Raw genomic sequence first — 21,491 nt, 5'->3', positions numbered from 1 at the left:
AAGAGCTCCGTCTCCATGGACTGTGAGTGGGTAAATTAATGTTCCTCCAGCCAGTTATTCAATAGGAAAGCACATACACCCCCACTGCCACGGGACATTGTAAAGAGCCAAATTTACTATGTGTGTGTGTCTGTCTGTGTGTCTGTGTGTGACTGTGTGTGTGTGTGTCTGTGTGTGACTGTGTGTGTGTGTCTGTGTGTGTGTGTCTGTGTGTGTGTGTCTGTGTGTGTGACTGTGTGTGTGTCTGTCTGTGTCTGTGTGTGTGACTGTGTGTGTGTCTGTCTGTGTGTCTGTGTGTGACTGTGTGTGTGTGTCTGTGTGTGTGTGTCTGTGTGTGTGACTGTGTGTGTCTGTGTGTCTGTGTGTGTCTATGTGTGTCTGTGTGTGTGTCTGTGTATATGTCTGTGTGTGTGTGCACGCTCTCAAGCATGCTTGAGTAGGTACAAGTGAGTGTACATGTGTGTAGACACAGGCAGAGTCCAGAAGTTCTATTTGTTCACCGCTGTATTTCCCGAGTCTGGCCTGTCAGCTTTCCCAGGGAGCCGTGCCTCCACTCCCCACAGACCGAGATTGCAGGCAGGCTGCCACACCTGCCCAGCTTTTTATGTAGACACTGAGGGTGCCAGCTCAGGCCCCAGCATGTGTGTTTCCAGAGCTTGTCCACGGTGTGTCCTCCCCAGTCCAAGAACTGAGAGACTAAATTCTTCTGACACAAAACCACAGCTTAGGATTTTTGGCTGTGCGTGTTCTAAAGAACACACCTGAAGAGCAGTGCTCTGGATGCCCTCACAGAAAAGCCACCCAAGGCCATCGTTCCTCTTCATTTCTCTGCCATGGTCAAAAGGGCAAAAAGACCGGGAGCAGGCTACCCAGGGCTACCCTCTGACCACCCAGGCCGCAAGCCTGCGGAGAGCACACATCTAACCTCGTGTCTAGCTGAAGTCCTCGGTGTCCAGGAAAGAAAGTAAGGAGAGGGCCTAGGGGACGGACGCTCAGCTTCCACTGAAGACAGGCGTCCTTGGCCCTCGTGGACAAGAACCTAAAGCTCTGGGGACAGGCTTTACTTGATATTTTTATGTCATAAGTGGGAGCCAGAAGTTTTGCCATATAAACTGAACACAAAACAGCAGTAAGTAAGTGTGTGTTCAAATTCCTAGGATGAAAACACAAACAGAAGCCATATGATTAGTGCCCAGAAAGGGTGAAAACTGCAGAGCTGGGCTTGGCGGCTCACATCTGTAACCTCAGGACGCTGAAGCAGGGGGATCACTGCAGGCTTAAAGGTGGCTCTGCTACATAGTGTGTTCCAGGCCAGTGTGGGCTAGTAAAACCTTGTCTCAAAAAAGAAAAAAAGAAAAAAGAAAAGAAAGAAAAACAGGGGCTGGAGAGATGGCTCAGTGGTTAGAGCACTGCCTACTCTTCCAGAGGTCCTGAGTTCAATTCCCAGCAACCACATGGTGGCTCACAACCATCTGGGATGAGATCTGATGCCCTCTTCTGGTGTGTCTGAGGACAGCTGCAGTGTAGTCATATAAATAAAAATAATAATAATTAAAAAATAACAACAATAAAAATTAGAAAATGTAATAGAAGAGTGTTTTTTAATGACAAAAGGTCATCCTATGTTGATATTAATTTTTCTATTAGAAGCACCACCTTCCATTTCTTAGACTAGACACCAGGAGCTCCTTAAGCACATCTGTTTTTTTAACCCATTCAACCTCTTAGCAATCCAGCCATCATCACATTACCATTTAAACTGAGTCATGTGTTTACACAGGACTCCCGAACTGTCCTCTGCCCTCACACAATCCCCGGGGCTCTGCATCTGTCTCTCTCAGGGCACCCACACAATGCAAAGCTCTGATCCACACAAACCAAGCTCGCCCAGGGACAGCCACCGACCTGGAAGGCAGCACCTCCCCTTTCACAGTACAGGCATGAAGGGTGGATTTTGCTCTTTTCAAGTGAAGCAGGTGGGTCCAGTGTGTGGCATCCCCTGGCCGCTGTGCTTTTGCTGTGTGTTAACATTACTAACCCCACAGACTGGCCTGTTGTTGGCTGAGAACAGAAAGAGCTCCACAAAATCATTTGTCGTGATGAATAAGAAATTGACAACATGTCACCACAAAGGGATTAGCAGGAGCACACACCTGGGGAGGCTGGCAGTCTGCCTAAAGCCAGGTATCCTTTGCTGCCAGCAATGAGTACAGGTGGGAGGTGGGCTCCGAACACATTTCCAACTTCCGTTTGCCTTTTAGACATGAGTGGCAAACACGGAATCTAAAGCCTTCTGACCGTAAGGCAGCAGACATCAGCACACAAAAGTTTTGATTTCCCACCTACTGAGGAAAACCCCGATCAAATGATCCCAGCTGACTGCAGATTCCACAGGAGCTGCCCTTCAGCATGCTGAGGGAGCTGGTTCCCGCACTCCCTCTCACAGAAGCCAAAAGCCAGAAGCTCGGGTCTTACACAGAACCGCAGCACAGCATTTGCACATGGCCTATGCACACCCTCCTGCAGACTTTAAACAGTCTCTAGGTAATGACAAGAGCATTAGCTGTGTGCATGCGTGTGCTGTGTATGTTATTTCTGTGTGCATGCGTGTGCTGTGTGTGTATGATGTGTAATGTATATGTCTGTGAGTGGCACACATGTCAGAGGACAAGCTTCTGCCTCACATGAGGAGCACACACAGACTCTTAGGACTTAAGGCCGACACTTTACACCTGTCTTTACCCACTGAGCCATCTCTCTGGCGCAATACAGGTCCTTCCATCGTTTTTCAACTCTGCAGTTGGTTGTATCCACAGATACAGAACTTCATGGTGGAGATGGAACCAGCACTCTGAGCACGTAAGACAGAGCTCCATTTCCCCATAAAGGTGTCACACCCCCAACTCCACAGTCACCTCTACTTTCCTTACACACACACACACACACACTCACACACACACACACACACACACACACACAGGAATAAAATTAAAGATATATTAATATAGTCTCCAAAACCAAACCCAAAGCCAAAATAGAAATCAAGAAAACGGTCCTGACAAACAAGCTAAGAGGTCCTTGAGGCGGCCCAGCCCGAGCCTGCTCACCTCGGTGGCCAGCAGTAAGTACATCGGTGTCAAGGCAGGAACTTGTGGTGCACTGCAGCTCAGACCGAGGGTAGTCAGGATCTCCTTAAGGACTTCGTGTCTCCTCATGTTGCTGGATTTGAGCACATTGAAGTCGTCTTCACTTTGCACCAGGGAAGCGCTTGGAGGGAGCTCCAGATGGACCTGAGGGAGAGAGCGAGCAGGCGGTGAACGGTGGGCACCGTGTCTGCACTAGGTCTGATGAAAATATGATCAGGACTTTTCTTTTTATCCCATCAGCCTGGACCGTCTGCAAAGTGATGTCATGTAACATCAGGATGAGGATTAGAACAGGCCACTTAAAATGTCTTCCCAGTTCAAAAGTCATGGTGGAGCCCGACCCTGAACCAGCCTCCTTTCAGGTCCAACTGCAGGTTCTTGAGAAAGTCGCTGAACCTGGACTAAAGTATTCAGAAACACAATTATGCGTAGAATCCAACAGAACACACTACAGAACCTGGGGAGGCAGACGGGTCAGGGTAAGACCCCCACTCTGCCTTGCAATCAGAGTAACAGAGTAGCGTAGTCATCGTTTGGAGACTGTCTGCAGGATGTGGGGCAGACAGACTGGACTTTGGGGACAACAAGAAGGCCTTCCTTGACCCCCCCCCCGCATTTGTCTGAATTCTAAAATGTGGGGCTTATATGAAGTTAGGTGTTAAAACAATGTTTAGACTATATAATGGAGGTGGTACGAGGGTTATAAATACACAGATATCTCCATCAGCATCCCTGTCAGGACGAAGGAACTGTCTTCCACCAGAGCAGATTTTACATTCCGCGACAGCAAACCACCTATGCTTAGTGTTAGTTTGGTTTTGTGAACTGATTTTCCAAGCGGAACACAGGGAGGCTGAGGAAGCCTGGTGCCAATCTCTGGCTCATTTAGCCACTCAGTTCTCACTTAGGCTGTAACCAAGGCAAACGGAACCTCCAAACACTGTCCATAATGGGGCCAGCGTTGAACCTGGGGGCCAATCTGAACAAGCCGGCAAACAGTGGTCAGATGAACAGTGGTCAGGTGGTCAGTGGGTGGACCTGTCCCCCAGACAGCCCTCAAGGGGTTAGAAAAGAAAGGGGTGCCTGCAAGGGTCCCTGTCCTAGTCCAGGGGCCACTTCACCCATCCAAGCACATGCTTGCCCTGGAGGTTAACGAGCAAAACTTCTGTGTGGGGGAGGGGTGCACATCTTTAATCCCAGCACTCGGAGGCAGAGGTGGATGGAGCTCTGAATTTGAGGCCAGCCTGGTCTACAGAGTAAGTTGCAGGGCAGCCAGGGCTACACAGAGAAACCCTGCCCAAAAACAAACAAACAAAGAGAAAGATGGAAAGCTGTGCTCCTGTCGGAGGTCAAGAAGAAAGGGAGGCATAAGTGCGCGTGTGGCCTCACTGGACGGCAGCCATACAAGAGCATGCACGGTGAGGTGGGCTGAACTGATCTGTGCAGGAGAGAGATGCAAAGGAGAAAGGCCTCCGGGCCCAAGGACACCACCACTGAAGTTGGGGCCATGCTGTAACTGTGGGCTGTGGAGGGGCCTCTGGGCGCAGTCCGTGCTCAGCACAAGCGAGAACCTGTCAGCTAATGACAGACAGACCGAGTATCAGACGCTGGGGGTGTGGCCCTGCCTTCTGCTAACCTGACACACGTCTCACGACCTTTGGCTTCCAATGCTGATGACAGGCCTAGACCCCATGACCTGACCTCGCGGAAGCATGCAGCTCCTTAACTGGACTGAAGGACAGAGGAAAACATCTCTAGCAACAACTAGAGAGGAGGGCTCTCCACTGGGCAGAGACCAGAAATGTTGATAAACGTCTAGAGTTTATATGAACACACTGCCCCACAAAGACCTAGCTGGCCCAAAATGTCAAAAACTGGGAAACTCTGCTACGAAACTTCTTCCCTGAGCTAAGCTGGATGAGCAAACGAAGTCTTCTCGAGTTTGTTTTCAAGCTGCATTTAGGCGACTTCATGCCAAATCCATTTGATAACCAAATTTCAGCCTTAGTTCTTGGCTTCACGCATTCTCAGCAACTGCAGTCCTCGTGGCTGTGCTTGCACATCGCCAGAGAATCTTTTCCTGTTACCGTGAAGGCAACGCGAAGGCAGGCAAGCAGGGGTGCCCCGCCTCCTACTGGGTTACCTCAGTGCTAGATTTATTACAAGGATGAAGGCTACGAAACTGAACAGAGAAGGAGGAAGTTAAGCAGCCTGTAATAATATTTACTGGTTGATTTCTGTGAGGTAGGATAGCAGCAGACACTGAAGGAGCAAACAGTGACCCTGCCACACAGGAGACTGGAAGTCACTGAGAACCAAAAATGACATTCTAATCCCCGGACTTTGATTTGTGAGTCTGCATCATGTTGCCTTTTTTCTTCCTAGAGCAACATACTGCAGTATCAAATTTTATGGCAGTATTGGGGTCAATTTAAACGGCGCAACAGGCAGATGTGCGGTGGAACTCAGAAAAATGGGTTGCGACGTGCCGAATCAATTTTCCAGTACAAGTCTGTGCACAGAAATGAGGGAAAAGGGAAAAAAAACTCTTCAAAACTGAAACATGGCTCCAGGAAGTGGGGTTTTCAAGTGAATTTTTTGAGAATGCATGGTTGCTATAGTGACCATATTTACAGAGAGAAAGATAAGAGGAACATTTGTTGGGCGCCCCCCGAAACTAACACATGTGGTCTGCAGCCTCACAGGAAACCTGCTGGCTCCGTGTGAACATCTCCCTGCTGCACAGATTTCTGCATTTTGAGCATCATCTTAACAACCACTGGGCTTCAGAACAAAGAAGCAAGAGCGGGAGAGACGTCAGGCGTGAGAGGGATGGGTGAGTGCTGGCCACCTAAGTGTGCAGACCTGAGTTCCCAGAACCCACAAAAGACACATTCAGCAGTAGCATCTGTAACCCGGCACTCCTACAGAGATGGGAGGTGGAGACAGGAGGATTGCTGCCCAGGTGGCCTAGCACAGGTAGGAGTGAGCCAGACTCTGTCAAACAAGGGCCATGTACACAGCTGGCCTCTGGCCTCCACCCAAGAACCATGACATGTGCAGATACAAGGAGAGATCTATTATGTCCATGTGAATATCCGTGTGCCTGGATGCATGTGTGTGCATTCAGTGCCTGTGGACACCAGAAGACTGAGGCTGATCCCCTGTAAATGGAATCAGAGAGAGTTATGAGCCGCCATGTACGTGGTTGCTGGGAATCAAACCCAGGTCCTCTGGAAGAGCAGCCAGGGCTCTGAACTGTTGGCCCGCCTCCCCAGCCCTAAGCACTTAGGTTTGAAACAGAAGAGACTGTGGGAGAAGAGCAGAGGCTGTGAAGATCTGCCCAGTGCCAAATGCGCACATGACCAAGAGCACCCAAAGGAGACAGGAGGGAGTTCCAAATTGCTACCCTCTGCCTTTGCACTAAACGAGGGCTTGATGATATTAGCCAGTGTGTGCTCTGAGGCAAGAAAGTAAATTAACTTATTTTTAGGAAGACTGATACTAGTAATTGTTAAAACAAGAAAGACTTTTCTGGCTAATTCTTGGTTGACCTGAAGGTTTAGCTAACCTTGCCACCCCCTGCCTTGGCTCATATCCAGTTTGACCAGCGAGGGTGTTCATAAAAGCCTTCAACCTCGTCTTGCACAGACCACCGGTAGAGACTCAGCCAAGAGTGTAACTAACCACTAGCACTTAAACGCATGTGTGTGTATGTGTGTGTGTGTGTGTGTGCGCGCACACACAAGAACACATAAGCTTATGTGTGGTGAACAAGGAGACTCAGCTGCTGTCCCTCAATGCTGCCACCTTGGTTTTTGAAAGAGCCTCTCACTGGCCTGGAACTGTCCAAGTGAGGTTCACTGGCTGTCCAGCAAGCCCCAGGGAATCCAGCTGCCTCAGTTCCCCCGCTCTGGGACTACAACCACACACCACCGCACCTGATTTTCATATGGGTTCCAGGAAATCAAACTCAGGTCCTCACTGAGGCGAACTCCTCGCCGCTGTGTCACTGTCCCAGCCTTAAAGAGCACACCCTGTCCCAAATTCACCCAAACCATTACGTCGACGCCACCCCCAGTACCTGGCAGAGAACAGCTTCCCCTCCTCTGGTTCCAAAAGGCACATGCACAATCATTTTGTCTTTGTCTTCATTCTCCAGGTGGCCCTGGAGCCGGCCCGGGCTCAGGCCTTCCTCGTAAACGTAGCCGCTGCTCAGGACGCTGAGCCGTACCTCACTCCCATCAGCCTTAGAGAAAACTAAGTTCTGGGCTGTGTTCCGTAGCACGTCTCTCCTGGTCACCCGAAAGCCAGCAAACGTAAAGGAGGAAGACAGGCCTAGCACCTTCCCTCCCTGAGAAAGATAGGCCATGAATCTCTGGTGTATGTCTTTGGGGATAGGGTCCCTGCTGGCAATGACCAACAGGAGGCAGTTGTCTGGCCACGGGTCCCTCAGAGCACTGTCTTCCAGCAGGTGGTAGAGAGTGTAGCTGTCAGTGTCCACGCAGTCTTTCAGGACAGATCGCACTTGCTGGAGCTGGCCCAGGGCTTCCTCGGAACCAGAGCCCACATACAGCAGGATGTTGGGCGCCTTTCCTGAAATGTTAACTCTCTTCCCTTTCTGTTCTGGGCAGAGTTCACCCGTGGCATCTTGCACACTGCTGCTGTGATCACGGGGAAGATCTGGAATGTTCTCTGCAGACGCACACCTCACCGACTCGATGGTGCTGTTCTCAAGTTCCAAACACTCATGGCAGCTGGACATGTGGAGTGGACAGAGCTCCGTGGAGCTCGGCCCCGAGTCTCCATCTGCAGCAGACTCACTTCCAGAGGCACAGCCTCTCCTCCATGGGGAAGGGCCTTCACCAGCAGCCTTCCAGTCACCTTGGCCAGCATGCTCCATGACAGCTTGCACAGGCTGGGCCTCGAGGGAAACTTCTGGGCTCAGGAGCGGGGCCTGCACTTGTTTGCCGGAGGCCTTGCTGAGTTCCTTCAGAGCACGGCCCTTTAGGTGAACTGCTAGACCACAAATGGGAGATCATTAGTCAGCACTACTGATGAGAAACCCGACAGAGTAAAGCACACTCCCTGCACACACGTCTATGGTGAGAACAAACCCGTTGGCTAAGACTGAAGTAAATATTGCCCTAAGGCATGGCTCTGGGATGTCACAACAGCCCAGCGAGGAATCACCGCGGTGTCCCAGTTATGAGAACGCTTTCTGAAGAGACTTACAGACGATCCTCTGGGCTATCAGGCCGTTATCCATCTGGAGCCTGTCCTCCATGAAGGCCACCCCCAGCTTGCTGAAGTTGTCCACACTTGCTTTAGCCATTAGTCGGTAGGGATCGCCGGGCCGGCAAGCTAACGGCAAACAGCAGTCCGACCATTTCACAGCCTGAGGAAAGAGCAGGAGAGGGAGAGAGAGGAGCTGGAACCCCTCACATCTAAAACATCCAGACACTAGGTTACAGACAGGCAGGTGTATCCAGCAGGTTACATTCTGACCTGACCTAGGAAGAGAGACTGGTTACAAAGCACTAACAGAACTCTGCCGTCTAACGTGACTGGATGTGTGCCTACTGTGGGACGCACACCTCTCAGGAGCACCAATGAGACTAAGGCCTGAGGATCTCCACTTCAAAGCCAACATAAGCCTCGAAGTGAGACCCTTCCTCAAAACTCAAAACAGAGGGCCAGAGAGACGGTTCCATGGTTAAGTACACTTGCTGCTTTTCCAGAAGACCTGGGTTCAGCTCCCTGCACCCACACAGTGACTGACAATCATCTATAATTCCAGTTCCAGGGAATCTAATGCCGTCTCCTGATCCCATGGGCACCACAGCCATATGCAAGCAAAACACCCGTGCACATGGAATTAAATTTAAAAATAATATTAAAATAAAAAGTAAGGTAATTTAAAACTAAATAAAGGTTTTTTGTTTTTTTTAAAGCCTTAGCTGCTTTAGACACTGAAGGTGACAGGGACATTCTCCAGACAAGTGACCTAACCTGCCATTTGTCACAGGTACAGGACAGGAGAGTCCACAACACCCAATAACGTAAAGGAAACCTACCCACAAGCTATTTTCAAGCAGACAGGCCAGCTGCAAAGATCTACCTGATAGCACATCAGACCTCTACTCCCAGGGTGTGACTCCATCATTACATCCCAGGAATCTGAACCATCACCCAGGTCCCCGCACCCCTTACCATGGGAAGACACTACAGACAGTTCACAATCCCACCACTAGAGGGCGAAAGAGCCAAGAGAAGAGGAAAGCCTCACCATCTCCCAGCATTCTCAGAGGAGCCTGGCTGCAGAGTCCAGGACTCCGCTCCTCTCCCCGCCCTCCTTGGCCCTGTGCAAGCTTCTGCACCACACAGCACCCTCTTGGTAAAATAGAGAAGATGACAGCCTTATGATCATCTCAGATCTGTGTGGCAATGACATCAAAGAGAGCCTGGAGTGACACAGGGGCTGGAGAGTGCTCAGTCTCTAAGAGCACTTCCTGCTGTTTCTGAGGACTCCTCTCCCTCTTCGGGTCTGACACACTACATAAGAAAGTTTTTTAAAAAACAATCTTTTACCAAGGAAGGAGCAGAGTTGAGGCTGAGTCTTCAGTTGGCGGGAGCTGTTCCTACCAGCAACAGTGAGCACAATACTGAGATGCTGCAAATATCCCCCAAGCCTGACACCTGAGTACAAGCCCCAGGACCCACATGGAGGGACAGAACCGACCAAAGCACACGCGTGTACTCACACACAGGCACACAGAGAATAAATGTAGTGAGGGAAAATTTTAAAGAAGAAATTGGAGCTTGAATGCATTGCTGGTAGAGATGCAAACAGTTCAGCATCTTCAAGAATCAGAAGTTATCACATGACCAAGCAATCCCATCTGAGTATGCGCTGTACATAGTCCCCAAGCCAAAAGCCATCCTGCTCTCCTGTAATAGGTGATGCCTAAGGCCTGCACATGCATGTCCATAAATGGAGACCTGGGCCGGTACTGACGCACTAACGCAATACAGTCTTCAAAGATCCGCTCTCAGTCAGGGGTCTATCCTGTGACAAGCGCCATGAGCAAAGCCAAGGTGGGGAGGAAAGGGTTTGTTGGCTGACTCTCCCAGATCACAGCTCATCAAAGGAAGTCTGGGCAGGAACCTGGAGGCAGGAGCTGATGCAGAGGCCATGGAGGGATGCTGCTCACTGACTTGCTCCCATGGCTCTCTTAGCCCACTTTTTACAGAACCCAGGAGCAACCGCACAGGGCGGCCTCACCCAGAATGAGCTGGCCCTTACACGTCGGTCACTGGTAGGAAAATGCCCTGCAGGCCAGCAGTATGGAGGCATTTTCTCAGTTGAGGTTCCCTCCTCTCAGATGGCTCTAAGCCTGTGTCAAGATGACATAAAGCTTGCCAGAACAGATGCCAGTAAGTAAAGTTCATATATGATCCTATGTATGTATGTATGTGTATATGTATGTATATGCTTGTATAATGTGTGTATGTGTGTATGTATATGTCTAGATGTGTATTATATGTATGTATATGTATATGTGTATACTGTACATGTATGCAACATATCTAAATGGGTAGATCCACAGTCAGAACATTGACTAGAGTTAGTAATGGGAGGCTGGGGACAGCTGGTGGGAGGACAGTTTCTGAGGTGAGAAGGTTCTCTAGGTCATACAGGAGCAATAACTGTGAAATGCTGAGCAGGCATCAGAAACTATTTAACTGGCTTGTATGCATTAGAAGGATGAGTCTTATGACATGCAAATTGCCTAGCAACTTTTCATGTATGTGTGTGTGTGTGTGTGTATACATGCACACTGCTGCCTACAGAGAGGGAAAGAGGGCACCAGAGCTCCCTGAGCTGCCCTACTTGGGTACTGTGAGCCCAACTTCAGCCCTGTGCTGGAGCATCAAGAGCTTTTAGCCAGAGCAATCCCAAACTCCAATCTTCTCAGGAAGAAGGAAGCTGTTGGCTAGTGTCCACACTAGAGACTGCACTTGGGCCCTGGAGCAGGCTGATCTGAGCACCGGGTATTCTTAAACTGGTGAGATCACCTCTCTGGAAGACCAGGAAGGTTTAAATGGGAGGCTCCTTAAAGAGCCAGGCCCACCACGGTGATTACCCTCAGAGCAAGTTCCCAAACAAAACATAGAGACACTGTTAGCCGTTCTTCTAGGTACCACTAACAGTTTCCTAACAACCTTGCTATAAAAAGACTGCTTGGCCTCTCGGGCCCCTCTCTCTTACCCCTTTCCCTCTCTGGCCTCGTTCTGTCTCCACATGCTCCCGGCCGGCATCTTCCCTCTGTCTCTCTCCTCTCCATCCCTCTCTGCCCCTTTTCCTTCCCACACTCCCTCTTTACCCTGCTTCCCATGCCCCAAAATAAACTTCATTTTATCCTAGACCTCAGGGAGGGATGCCTCGGCATGGGCCTACTAAGGCACCCCCTCCCCCGCCCCGCACTCATGACATCATGCCAACAGTGTACAAAACATATCAGGTGTAGAAAGTAAAGGGTCAGATACTGTAATGATTTCTGGTCCCAAGACTTAATATAGCACATGCAAGAAATTCTATTCCTGGCTCAGCAGTTAAGAGCACTGACTGCTCTCCCAGAGATCCTGAGTTCAATTCCCAGCAACCACATGGTGGCTCCCAACCATCTGTAAGGGGATCTGATGGCCTCTTCTGGAGTGTCTGAAGACAGCTACAGTGTACTTACATATGATAAATAAACAAACCTTTAAAAAGAAAAAGAAGAAAGGAATTCTATTCCTTAGTATTCTAAGGATGTAAACTGAACTGGATTTTCCTTAGAGAAACAGTGACACAGAAGTGAATCTGCACCACAAGGAGACAGAGGAGGGACAGTGATAAACGCAGAACACTCGCAGAAACAGAAACCCAAGAATCTTCTAGGCAAACTCAGAGCCTCCCTCACCTCATCACATGGAGCCCACGCACGGGCTTCATACGGAAGGTCGGAGCTGAGCAGGGCTCAGCAGCCTCCACATTTCAAAACTGACATCTTAGCTGGAATCATGGCTCACTTCTGAAATCCCAATATTTAGGACTCTGAGGCAGGGGGTTGCCCTCTGTTCAAGACTTTCTGGGGCTACAGAGGCACTCTGTTTTCAAAATCAAAAATGCACTTGTGAATGAGTGCACAGAGACACACATATATACATATACACATACACACAGACAAATATACATACACTCACATTTATACACACAGACACACGCAGACATACACACACACACTGAACATGACAGAGAGAGAAGAAATAGATAAATCAGTATATGTCAAACCCTGGTGACTTGGACACCAGGATACCAGCAGAAGTGTGTTACAGACATTGTGCTAAGGCCATGCATGGCGATGGGCGGGGCTATCTTTTGAGGAGGCACTAAGGCCTGGGTGTGCATCAGATGAAGGTAAGTGGAGCCAAGCAAAGGATCAGAGCAAAGTAGGCCTGGCTCCCAAGGGAGGCCACTAGTGTCACAGACTGGTGTCAGCTGCTGCTAGCTGCACACAGCTGGGGAGCACCCAGCCAACAGAAAGCTCTCAAGATGCCTCTGCACCTGCCGGCTTCAGGGAAAAGGAGCCAAAAAGTAAATCCTCACACACCTCAGAGGGAAGAAGAAACAAAGGTATTTGAGGACGGAAGGCCCTGGAACGACACAGACACACCCCTGATGGAGTTGAGAGGTCCAAGTGCCAGACCACGCAAACTCCTCCCATCAGAGCGAAGCCCCGCCCCACTGCCACTAATACTCACTTGGGCGCAGTCACGGTCCAGCCAGTAACAGCAAACAGGACACTTCAGATCTGCACTGGGAGATGGAGACAGAGGTAGAGAAGAAAGAGGAACCCATGCCAGAGGTCGATGCCAAAGATCAAAGCAGGGAGCTGAGGTTGGTCCTGAGCACGGGACAGGCAGAATCTGTCCCAGCGCTGAAGCTCAGGGTCACAATCATGAATCAAGAAAACACCCTACAGATTTGCCTAAAAGAAATCTGATGGGGGAATTTTTTCATTAGCTGTTCCTTCTTCCCAGATGACCCTAGCTTAGGTCACGGTGACGAAGATCTAATCACGATATGTAATCACCTGAGTTTGATCTCTGGGACCCACGTGGTGGAAGCAGAGAACTGACTCCCTCAAGGTGTCCTCTGAGCCCATACATGCTATGTAGGGCATGTGCACACATACACAAATAAATAAATGTAGTAAAAAGACAAATAAAAATAAATACCCAAAGAATATACAAACTTTTCAGAGATGAAAAAACTTGAAGTAAACAATTTCATGTGGTTTAACTAAATGATCATTTGCCATTGTTTTGAAAATAATTCTCTAAAAGGAAAATATATAAACAGTCATTTCTATGTACAAAAACTTTCATTAAAAAAGAAATAGCCTCAGGGGCTGGAGAGATGTCTCAGTGGTTAGAGCACTGACTGCTCTTCCAGAGGTTCTGAGTTCAAATCCCAGCAACCACATGGTAGCTCTGTAATGAGATCTGGTGCCCTCTTCTGGTGTGTCTGAGGACAGCTACAGTGTATATATATATATAATTAATAAATCTTTTTTAGGAAAAAAGAAAAAAGAAATGGCCTCAACAGCTGTTTTCCTGATACCAAAAGAGTCTCTAGTCAGCCACAGGTACTGCTGCCCAGACTCATCTTAACAAAACCTTTACCCTTAGAAAATGCAGAATCTGCAAATGAAAACCATTCGTGGTCCCTTTGGCACCGTGAGAATGAGGCTCCGGTAAATCTGTCTCCTGGCCCCCGGGGCTTTAGGCACCTCAGCTCTGAGCATAGGGTGTGATGGATGTAAAATATCTCCAGGGGCTCGGTAGAGAGCATGCCTTTGCCATTGGGCGTAGAAAAGTTAAACAATGAATCATGGACATTCTGGAAAGTGGGGTCCTCGGCCTGCCTGCCCCCCTCACTCCCGCTATGGTGTACTCATTTTTAAAAGGCTCAAGAAGGAGATGAAATGAGGCACCTTGGAAACAAAGATATGGGGAGCTGTATGGATCAAAATTGTTACTTACACAGTGGGAGGGTGAAGGAGAAGGAAAGGTGTTAATTTGGAATATTTCTCTGTCTTTCTCTGTCTCTCTCTTTCTCTCTGTGTATGTGTGTGTGTGTGTGTGTGTGTGTGTGTGTGTGTGTGTGTGTGTGTGTGTGTCCCCTTACAAACAATAAGTTTTGGACCTGTAACTGAGTTTGAAGTATTTTCAGCCTGCTCCTGACAAGCTATCTTTCTGTCTCTCTCTCTGTGTGTCTCTGTCTGGGTGTCTGTCTGTCTGTCTCTCTGTGTATGTGTGTGTCTTCCTGTCTGTCTGTCTCTGTCTGTCTTTCCTTATAAACAAGTTTTAGACCTGTGACTAAGTTTGAAGAATTTTCAGCATGCTCCAGATAAGCAATCCCCCTCTGTTTCTCTCTGGTGTCTGTCTGTCTGTCTCTGTCTCTGTCTCTGTCTCTCTCTCTCTCTCTCTCTCTCTGTGTGTGTGTGTGTGTGTGTGTGTGTGTGTGTGTGTGTCTTTGTCTCTCCTTACAAACCACAAGTTTTGGACCTGTGAGTGAATTTGAAGTATTCTCAGCCTGCTCCTGACAGCTATCCAGAAAGGAAGCAGTTACGTAAGCAACTTGGGGTGCCAGAGAAAGGAAGAGACTATAGGGATAGACCAGTCCACCTGGGACAGAACACAAAAGGGACACTGTTGCCCAAAAACATTGCAAGATGGCTCAGTAGGCGAAGGCACTTGCTGCCTGTGCTGACATCTGAGACAGCCCCGGGCCAGCACAGAGGAGGAAAACTGGTTCATGGCAGTTGATTCTCAGTGCTCACCTCCACGTGTACACATCTATACACAATCCATCAATCAACCAGTAAGTGTAAAAAGAACAAAATTATACAAAAAAAAAAAAAGAGGGACCAGGGAAACGGCTCCATCGATAAAGCACTCCCCATGTTTGTACGAAGCCCTGAGTATAAACCCTAGCTCCAAACTACACCAGGAGTGGTGAGCCTTCACTCTGGGAAGGTAGAGGTTGGTGAACAACTGAGCCCCAAGTCCCAGTATCAGACCATGTCTCAAAAACAAGGTAGAGAAACTAAAGATGCCGTAGGTTGTCCCTTGGCTCCACATCCACCCAAACGTACAAACACACACATCCAAACACTCACACAAACACATGTACATGCACAGAGACGGACATAATTGACTAGTGCATTTATATGACCCAGTATATCCCAAAAGAAGGAAAGTTATGCAGAAAGTCCGGGAAAGATCACTCATGAAAAAGAAACAGACCAATAATAAATAATAATAAAACAAAAACCCACTTGGGTTTGGACTGAGACACATCCTTAAGATACACAGGTAGGGCCTAGAGAAACAGCTCAGTGGTTAAGAGCACTGACTCCTCTTCCCGAGGTCCTGAGTTCAAGTCCCAGCAACCACATGGTGGCTCACAACCTTCTGTAATGGGATCTGATGCCCTCTTCTGGTGTGTCTGAGGACAGCTACAGTGCACTCATACACATAAATAAATCTTAAGAAAACACACACACACACACACAAGTAAGACATGTCACTCACAGTTTCTGAAGATGTTGGCTCCTGGAAACTGGTGCCTTGTACCCAAATGCTCTCTGTCACAAACGCAATATGTTCTGCCTCAAGGATGAAGGGAGACACAAGAAACAGGGCCCATTTGTTCAAGTCATCCACAGACTACAAATAAAACAAAGAAAGAACTCAGTGTCACCCCCCTGTGTGTGTCACTTGGCTCAGTGTGCCTGGCCTGCCCTCCCCTTGCTCCTTCCCAGTCTCTTGTCTAACCGTGCTGTTTAAACAGCCACATGGGCCCTTCCTTGTCTGGTTAACAAGAGTGTCCAAGTCTCTGGATATTTGTTTCCACAGAGTGATTCTGACCACTTCTCCTTACAGCCTAACCTCCGTGAGCTTTCCACTCGCATGGGGAAGAAAGCATGGTTAACAGTGAGTCGTGCGCCTTGTAAACTTCTGAAAGTCACACAGTCATCAAACCCAGAGACTGAAGCTACTCCAGGGGAGAACCTTTCCTACACGACAAGGCATGTTTTAAAGGAAATGTGCACCCAGTCAAGAATTCAGTGAAGTTTTTAGGAGTGGATTAGAGACAAGACTGGTTAACCCAGCAGATGAGTCTGGCCATTTTCACCTGTGGGTTTTACATCCCTGGGTTCAAACAAAAAATAGTTGTCTATACAAATAAATTTACTTTTGTTCTTGTCATTGACCCTAAACCACACTATATAACAACCATTTACAGCTTTTGCCCTGCATCAGGTATTGAAGTAACCAAGAGATGACTCAAATATGGGAGGACCACACAGAATGCAAATGTCACATTGTTTATATTAGGGACTGGGCCATCCTTGGGTGCTCATATCTTGTTTTAGGTGAACTAGCAACCTTGAAAATCCACTTCCTTCATTTTCAGATTTCTGGAAGGACTGTACTTTGATTTGTAAAAGGCTTTAGTCCACTATAATCAAGGGACACCTACAGTAGAAAAGGCTGCATGGAGAGACCTTCTCAGAGCCACAGCCTGAATCCAGACACAGTAGGAATGCGTGGGCAAAGCTCTGGTTGAGAGACAAGCAGGAGCGCATCGGGGTGAGGTGTCCACAGGCTGTGCCCTGCTTAGGGCTCGGAAGCAGGGAAGTGCGAAGAGCTGAGTTACCATAGTTAGAAAGGCAAGGTCATGAACATGTTCAAAATATCTAGGAAGTTCTCTTTGGCAAATACTCTACTCTGATATAAATCCCAAAGGTTTTGCTTTAAATAATCAGCTTGGAGGCTGCTGCCACTGTGGAAAATTCCACCATCACTTACTCATCTTTGTGATCTCTCTCAAATGGTTTAAGAGAACTGAGCCCAGATGTTCTAGGAGGGGCAGCAGCTGTGTGCACCGCACATGCCTTGCCTCAGGTGGCACTAGTCATATCTAGTCCTGTAGCTGTAAGCTTGGGAAACCCGGAGAAAACTCAGTGTTATTCACAGCGTATTCTTCTTTAATTTCATGTGTACAGCTGCTTCGCCCCCATGTGTGTATGTGCACCACCCATATTCCTTGGACTCCCTGGAACTGGAGTTACAGATGGTTATGAGCCACCATGTAGGGACTTGGAACAAACTGGATCCGGGTGCTCTGCAAAAGCAACAAGTGTTCTTAACCGCTGAGCCATCTCCAGGCCCCATAGTTATTTCTTAGTGTTCTTTGTTAGTTCCCTTGAAGCAGGACTCCATCCCCATTCCTAAGCAGCTTGACAAAAATATTCACCCTGAAGATTATGATTCTCATATAGGGGGTTTTGGTTTGACATCTATGAGAAAACTCTCAGTTTAGTGTTGAAAGTGAGGCAGGGTTCCAGAAGGATGCGGAAGGGCAAGAGACCGGTGAAAGCAAAACACTGAGATGTTCACCTAAACAGGCGATGGCCATGAGTATATGTCAGGAAGTGCACTGTAAAGTTAGGTCCCTTGGCTGTGCAAATGGCTAGTGCCCCCTTCCCAGAGGCTGCGGCCATCACCCTACGACAGGGCGAGAAGCTAGCCCACGGAAACACTAGGTGCCACGAGAGAAGTCCTGGATGTCCCTGCTACTACTGCGGGACCGGAGACTCGAGGGAGGGGCAGCTGGCCCACGGCCGACGGCGCACAGCAGGGCTTCCCAGGCTCCAGTGCGCGCGTGGGCTGTGCGACTGTGCTAGCGGGGCTGCAATGCCGCCGCGCCCCGTCCACGCGGCGCCCCCGCCCGCCGCCCACCTGGCTCTCGCCGACACAGAAGACGCGGCCCCCACGGCTCAGGCACACGCGCGCGCCCCCGGGCTGCGCGGCCGCGCGGCAGAAGGTGAAGGAGCAGCGCGAGGCGCGCAGCCGCCGCACCGTGGAGAGCACCAGCGCGGCCGGCCGGCGCCCCCAGCGCGCCCACAGGTACAGGTAGCACAGCGTGATGAGCATGGCCGGCGCCCGCGCCACGGCCTGCACCAGGCCCCGCCCCGGCCGGAAGCGAGGCTTGGGGAGGGGGTGGAGTGCGCGTGCGCCGCTGGAGGGGGCTGAGGGCAGGGCGGGTGTGCTGGGCAGGGAAGGATGCAGGGGAGGGATGCGCTAGAGGTGGAAGGATGCAAGCTGGGTAGCAGCTGGGGGCGCCAGGACCATGGAGAGGGTACCTCGGGTTAAAGAGGCTACGGGGAAGGAAAAGCGCAGTCACTGTCTGGTCTTAGGAGGCTGGCTTTTCTGAGGGGGAAAGGAGAGGAAGAGCCAGGAAATTGGAGATGTGCTCTAGAGCTGGAGAGACCTGGGGAGGTGAGAGAGCACTAGGGAGGTGAGAGAGACTGTGCTAGGGACATACAGGGACTGGGCAGAGTAGTAAGGCACTGGGCCTAAGTTTATGTCAACAGCCAGTATTGGCCAACTATCAAGACATTACAAATCAGAGCTGATGGAGTGACAGCCTCTACCCTGCCCGGTTAGAAACTCAGGTGAGGCTATTTTATTAGATCATGCTAAACCTTCAAAAAATTGCGAATTCATGAAAAGCACAAAGGGGTGTTGTAAATGGGTTATTCCCTCTACATGTCTGTTACCAGTTTAACTGTGAGCATCCTGAGCCGGTGCAAGGAGGGAACATCAGTGATGATTCCCAGAGGTCCTGTCCCAGGAGAAGCACAATTCTCCCAACAATTAAGAACAGCAGTTTTCTTCCCTGAAGCCTCTCATCCACAATAACTCTGAACAAACTACTTCTGGCTGCTTGGGGCCCTGGCCCTTGCCCCTCCCTGTAAACAAGAAGCATAATGCATTAAGAACAATCAGGTATACTGCTCCCGTGTCTTGCCTAATGCCAGGATAGATTTTTAAAGTGCACTGGCAGTGGAAGTGCCCATGTGTAATGGCTACTCTCTCTGCAGTGGTGGTGCACACCTTTAATCCCAGCACTCAGGAGGCAGAGGCAGGCCGATCTCTGTGTTCCAGGCCAGCCTGGTCTACGGAGTTGCCAGACAGCTGGGGCCACACAAAGAAAGCTTGTCTGGAAAAGAAAACCTCAGACTGTCGGTGAGATGGTGTGGTAACAAGAGTGTAACCGGAGAGCCCAGGAAGGAAACAGGCTCACTGAGGACAGGAGTGCAGGCTGTACCTGCAAGGAAGGCAGTCTGCTCCCCCTAGTGGAAGTGGTTCTGCACATGGCACTAATTAACACTACGTAGTGTTTGTCTGGATAGTGGATGTCAGCTTGGCACAAACTAGAGTCAAACCTTCCCAATACTTGACCTTTAGTCCAGTTCCTCTTCTTTTCATGACCCTCAAACATAAGTTAGCCCTGGTTCTATAGGAAAGTAAGCTGAGAAAGCCACTAAGCAGCACTCCGCCATGGCCTCTGTGACAGTGCCCCTCCCCCAACCCCCGGGCCCTGTCCTGCTTGAGTTCCTGGCCCTACCTCCTTCAGTGATGGACTAGGATGCGGGAGCATAAGCCAAATAACCTTTTCCTCCCCAGCTCACTGTTGCCTGTGATGTTTCATCTCAGCAATAGTAAACCTAATTAGGACACTGTTCTAGTTTCCTTTCTATGGCTGTTATAAAAACACTGATGTAAGCAGCTTGGGGAGGAGGGACAGCCTGCATTTTGGAAGCCAAGGCAGGAGACAGACACAGAAGCCACAATTCCTGGCTTACTTATCCTGCCTTACTCTTATTGGGTGCAGTATTACCCAGGGAAGGCAGAGCCCACAGTGCCATGCTACCACTGAGCTAGATCTCCAAACTGATTTACTTGTTTTTAAATATGTGTATATGTGATGTTTGTATATCTTTGGCTCACAGAGTGACACTATTAGGAGGTGTGCCCTTGACGGACTGGGTGAGTCACTGTGGGTGTGGACTTTAATATCCTGGTCCTAGCTACTTGGAAGCCAGTCTTTACTTAGAGGCCTTCAGATGAGGATGTAAAACTCTCAGCTCCTCCTGCACCCTGTCTGCCTGGAAGCTGCCATGTTCCTGCCTTTATGATAATGGACTGAACTCTGAACCTGTAAGCCAGCCCCAGTTAAATGTTGTCCTTATAAGAGTTGCCTTGGTCATGGTGTCTGTTCTCAGCAGTAAAACCCTAACTAAAATAGAAGTTGGTACCAGGGACCGGGGTGTTGCTGTGACAGGCCTGACCATGCTTTTGTTTGGCAGAATGTGGATTTGGAACTTTGGATTTAGAAAGTCGTGGAATGTTTTAAGTGGAGCTTAATGGGTCATCCTAGTAGGAATATGGAAGACTTTGCTGCTGTGAGTGATTTGAATTGGGTGGACCAAACCCAAGAGGTGTCAGTGGAGAAGAACTGAATGTGTATGTGGTGTAGAGACTGTTTTGTAGAATTTTGGTGAAAAATGTGGCTGCTTTTTGCCCTTGTCTGAAGAGTCTCCCTGAAGCTAAGGAAAAGAGACTCAGATTGATTGCTTTAACAAAGGAAGTCTCAGAAACACCAATCATAGACTTTGTTCTCTGGTTAAGTCTCATGAAGAGTGTTCTAAACAATCATAGCAAACTGAAAAAGGAGAAATATATAATATATGGTTCGAGTATTAAAGGGGTATTAGGAAGTGAAATGGAGCTGAATCCTGTGTTCAGGAATATTAAATTGAATTAAGGGAATGATGAGCTTGGGCAAGATCCTACCCAGCTAAATTTAGGTCCAGGCAAGACAGTATATGCCTTTAATCCTGACTCCAGGAGAAAAGACCTGTGCAGATCTCTGAGTTCAAGGTTAATCTACAGAGCAAGTTTCAGGAAAGGCCTATTTAGGCAGTGAAGGAGTTGGAAAACAGAAAGCTGGTGATAATGTAATAAAACAAAGAGGTCATGTTCCAGTCCCAGTGAACAGCAGAACTCAACAGCTTTGACCACGTGGCTCTGGCTTTAGAGTCAAGAATAGAAGAGACTATTGGGACAATTGATGCTGGTTATCTGGAGCTGAGAAATTAGCAGTGATTAAAAGGAAATCAGCAGGAGGGGAGATGGTTCAGTGGTTAGAGCACTGGCTGCTCTTCCAGGGGTTCTGAGTTCAATTCCCAGCAACCACATAGTAGTTTACAAGAATCTTTAATGAGATCTGGTACCCTCTTCCGGTGTGTCTGAAGACAGCTACAGTGTACTCATATTAATTACAATTAAGAAGAGACCAGCATCACTGAGGTGAACTCTTCTGGGAAGTGTTTTCTAAGAGCACAAAGAAGCTCTGTTCCAGAGATAGCCAAGGTTGTA

At 48.9% G+C, this 21,491-nt stretch overlaps 1 protein-coding gene across 7 annotated transcripts in view; it reads right to left on the bottom strand.

The window, feature by feature from the left end:
• The window catches only part of HLCS (holocarboxylase synthetase), a gene marked incomplete at its 5' end in the record, with an annotated part of 169,427 nt that overhangs the window by 128,115 nt on the left and 19,821 nt on the right, over positions 1 to 21,491 (bottom strand). For 3 of the 7 annotated variants that reach the window (XM_080919307.1, XM_080919304.1, XM_080919306.1), the window contains 4 exons: positions 3,108 to 3,290; positions 7,231 to 8,165; positions 8,382 to 8,544; positions 15,792 to 15,926. In XM_080919307.1, the coding sequence (XP_080775433.1) occupies positions 3,108 to 3,290; positions 7,231 to 8,165; positions 8,382 to 8,481 (1,218 nt within the window). Of the gene's footprint in view, positions 1 to 3,107; positions 3,291 to 7,230; positions 8,166 to 8,381; positions 8,545 to 12,953; positions 13,004 to 15,791; positions 15,927 to 18,005; positions 18,201 to 21,491 lie in introns of those variants that run through there. The other 4 variants (XM_080919302.1, XM_080919303.1, XM_080919308.1 and 1 more) reach the window with 4 other exon arrangements.

The sequence above is a fragment of the Micromys minutus genome (assembly GCF_963924665.1).
Source record: "Micromys minutus genome assembly, chromosome: 7".
Lineage (NCBI taxonomy): Eukaryota > Metazoa > Chordata > Mammalia > Rodentia > Muridae > Micromys > Micromys minutus.
This window is presented reverse-complemented; position numbering and strand designations above follow the sequence as displayed.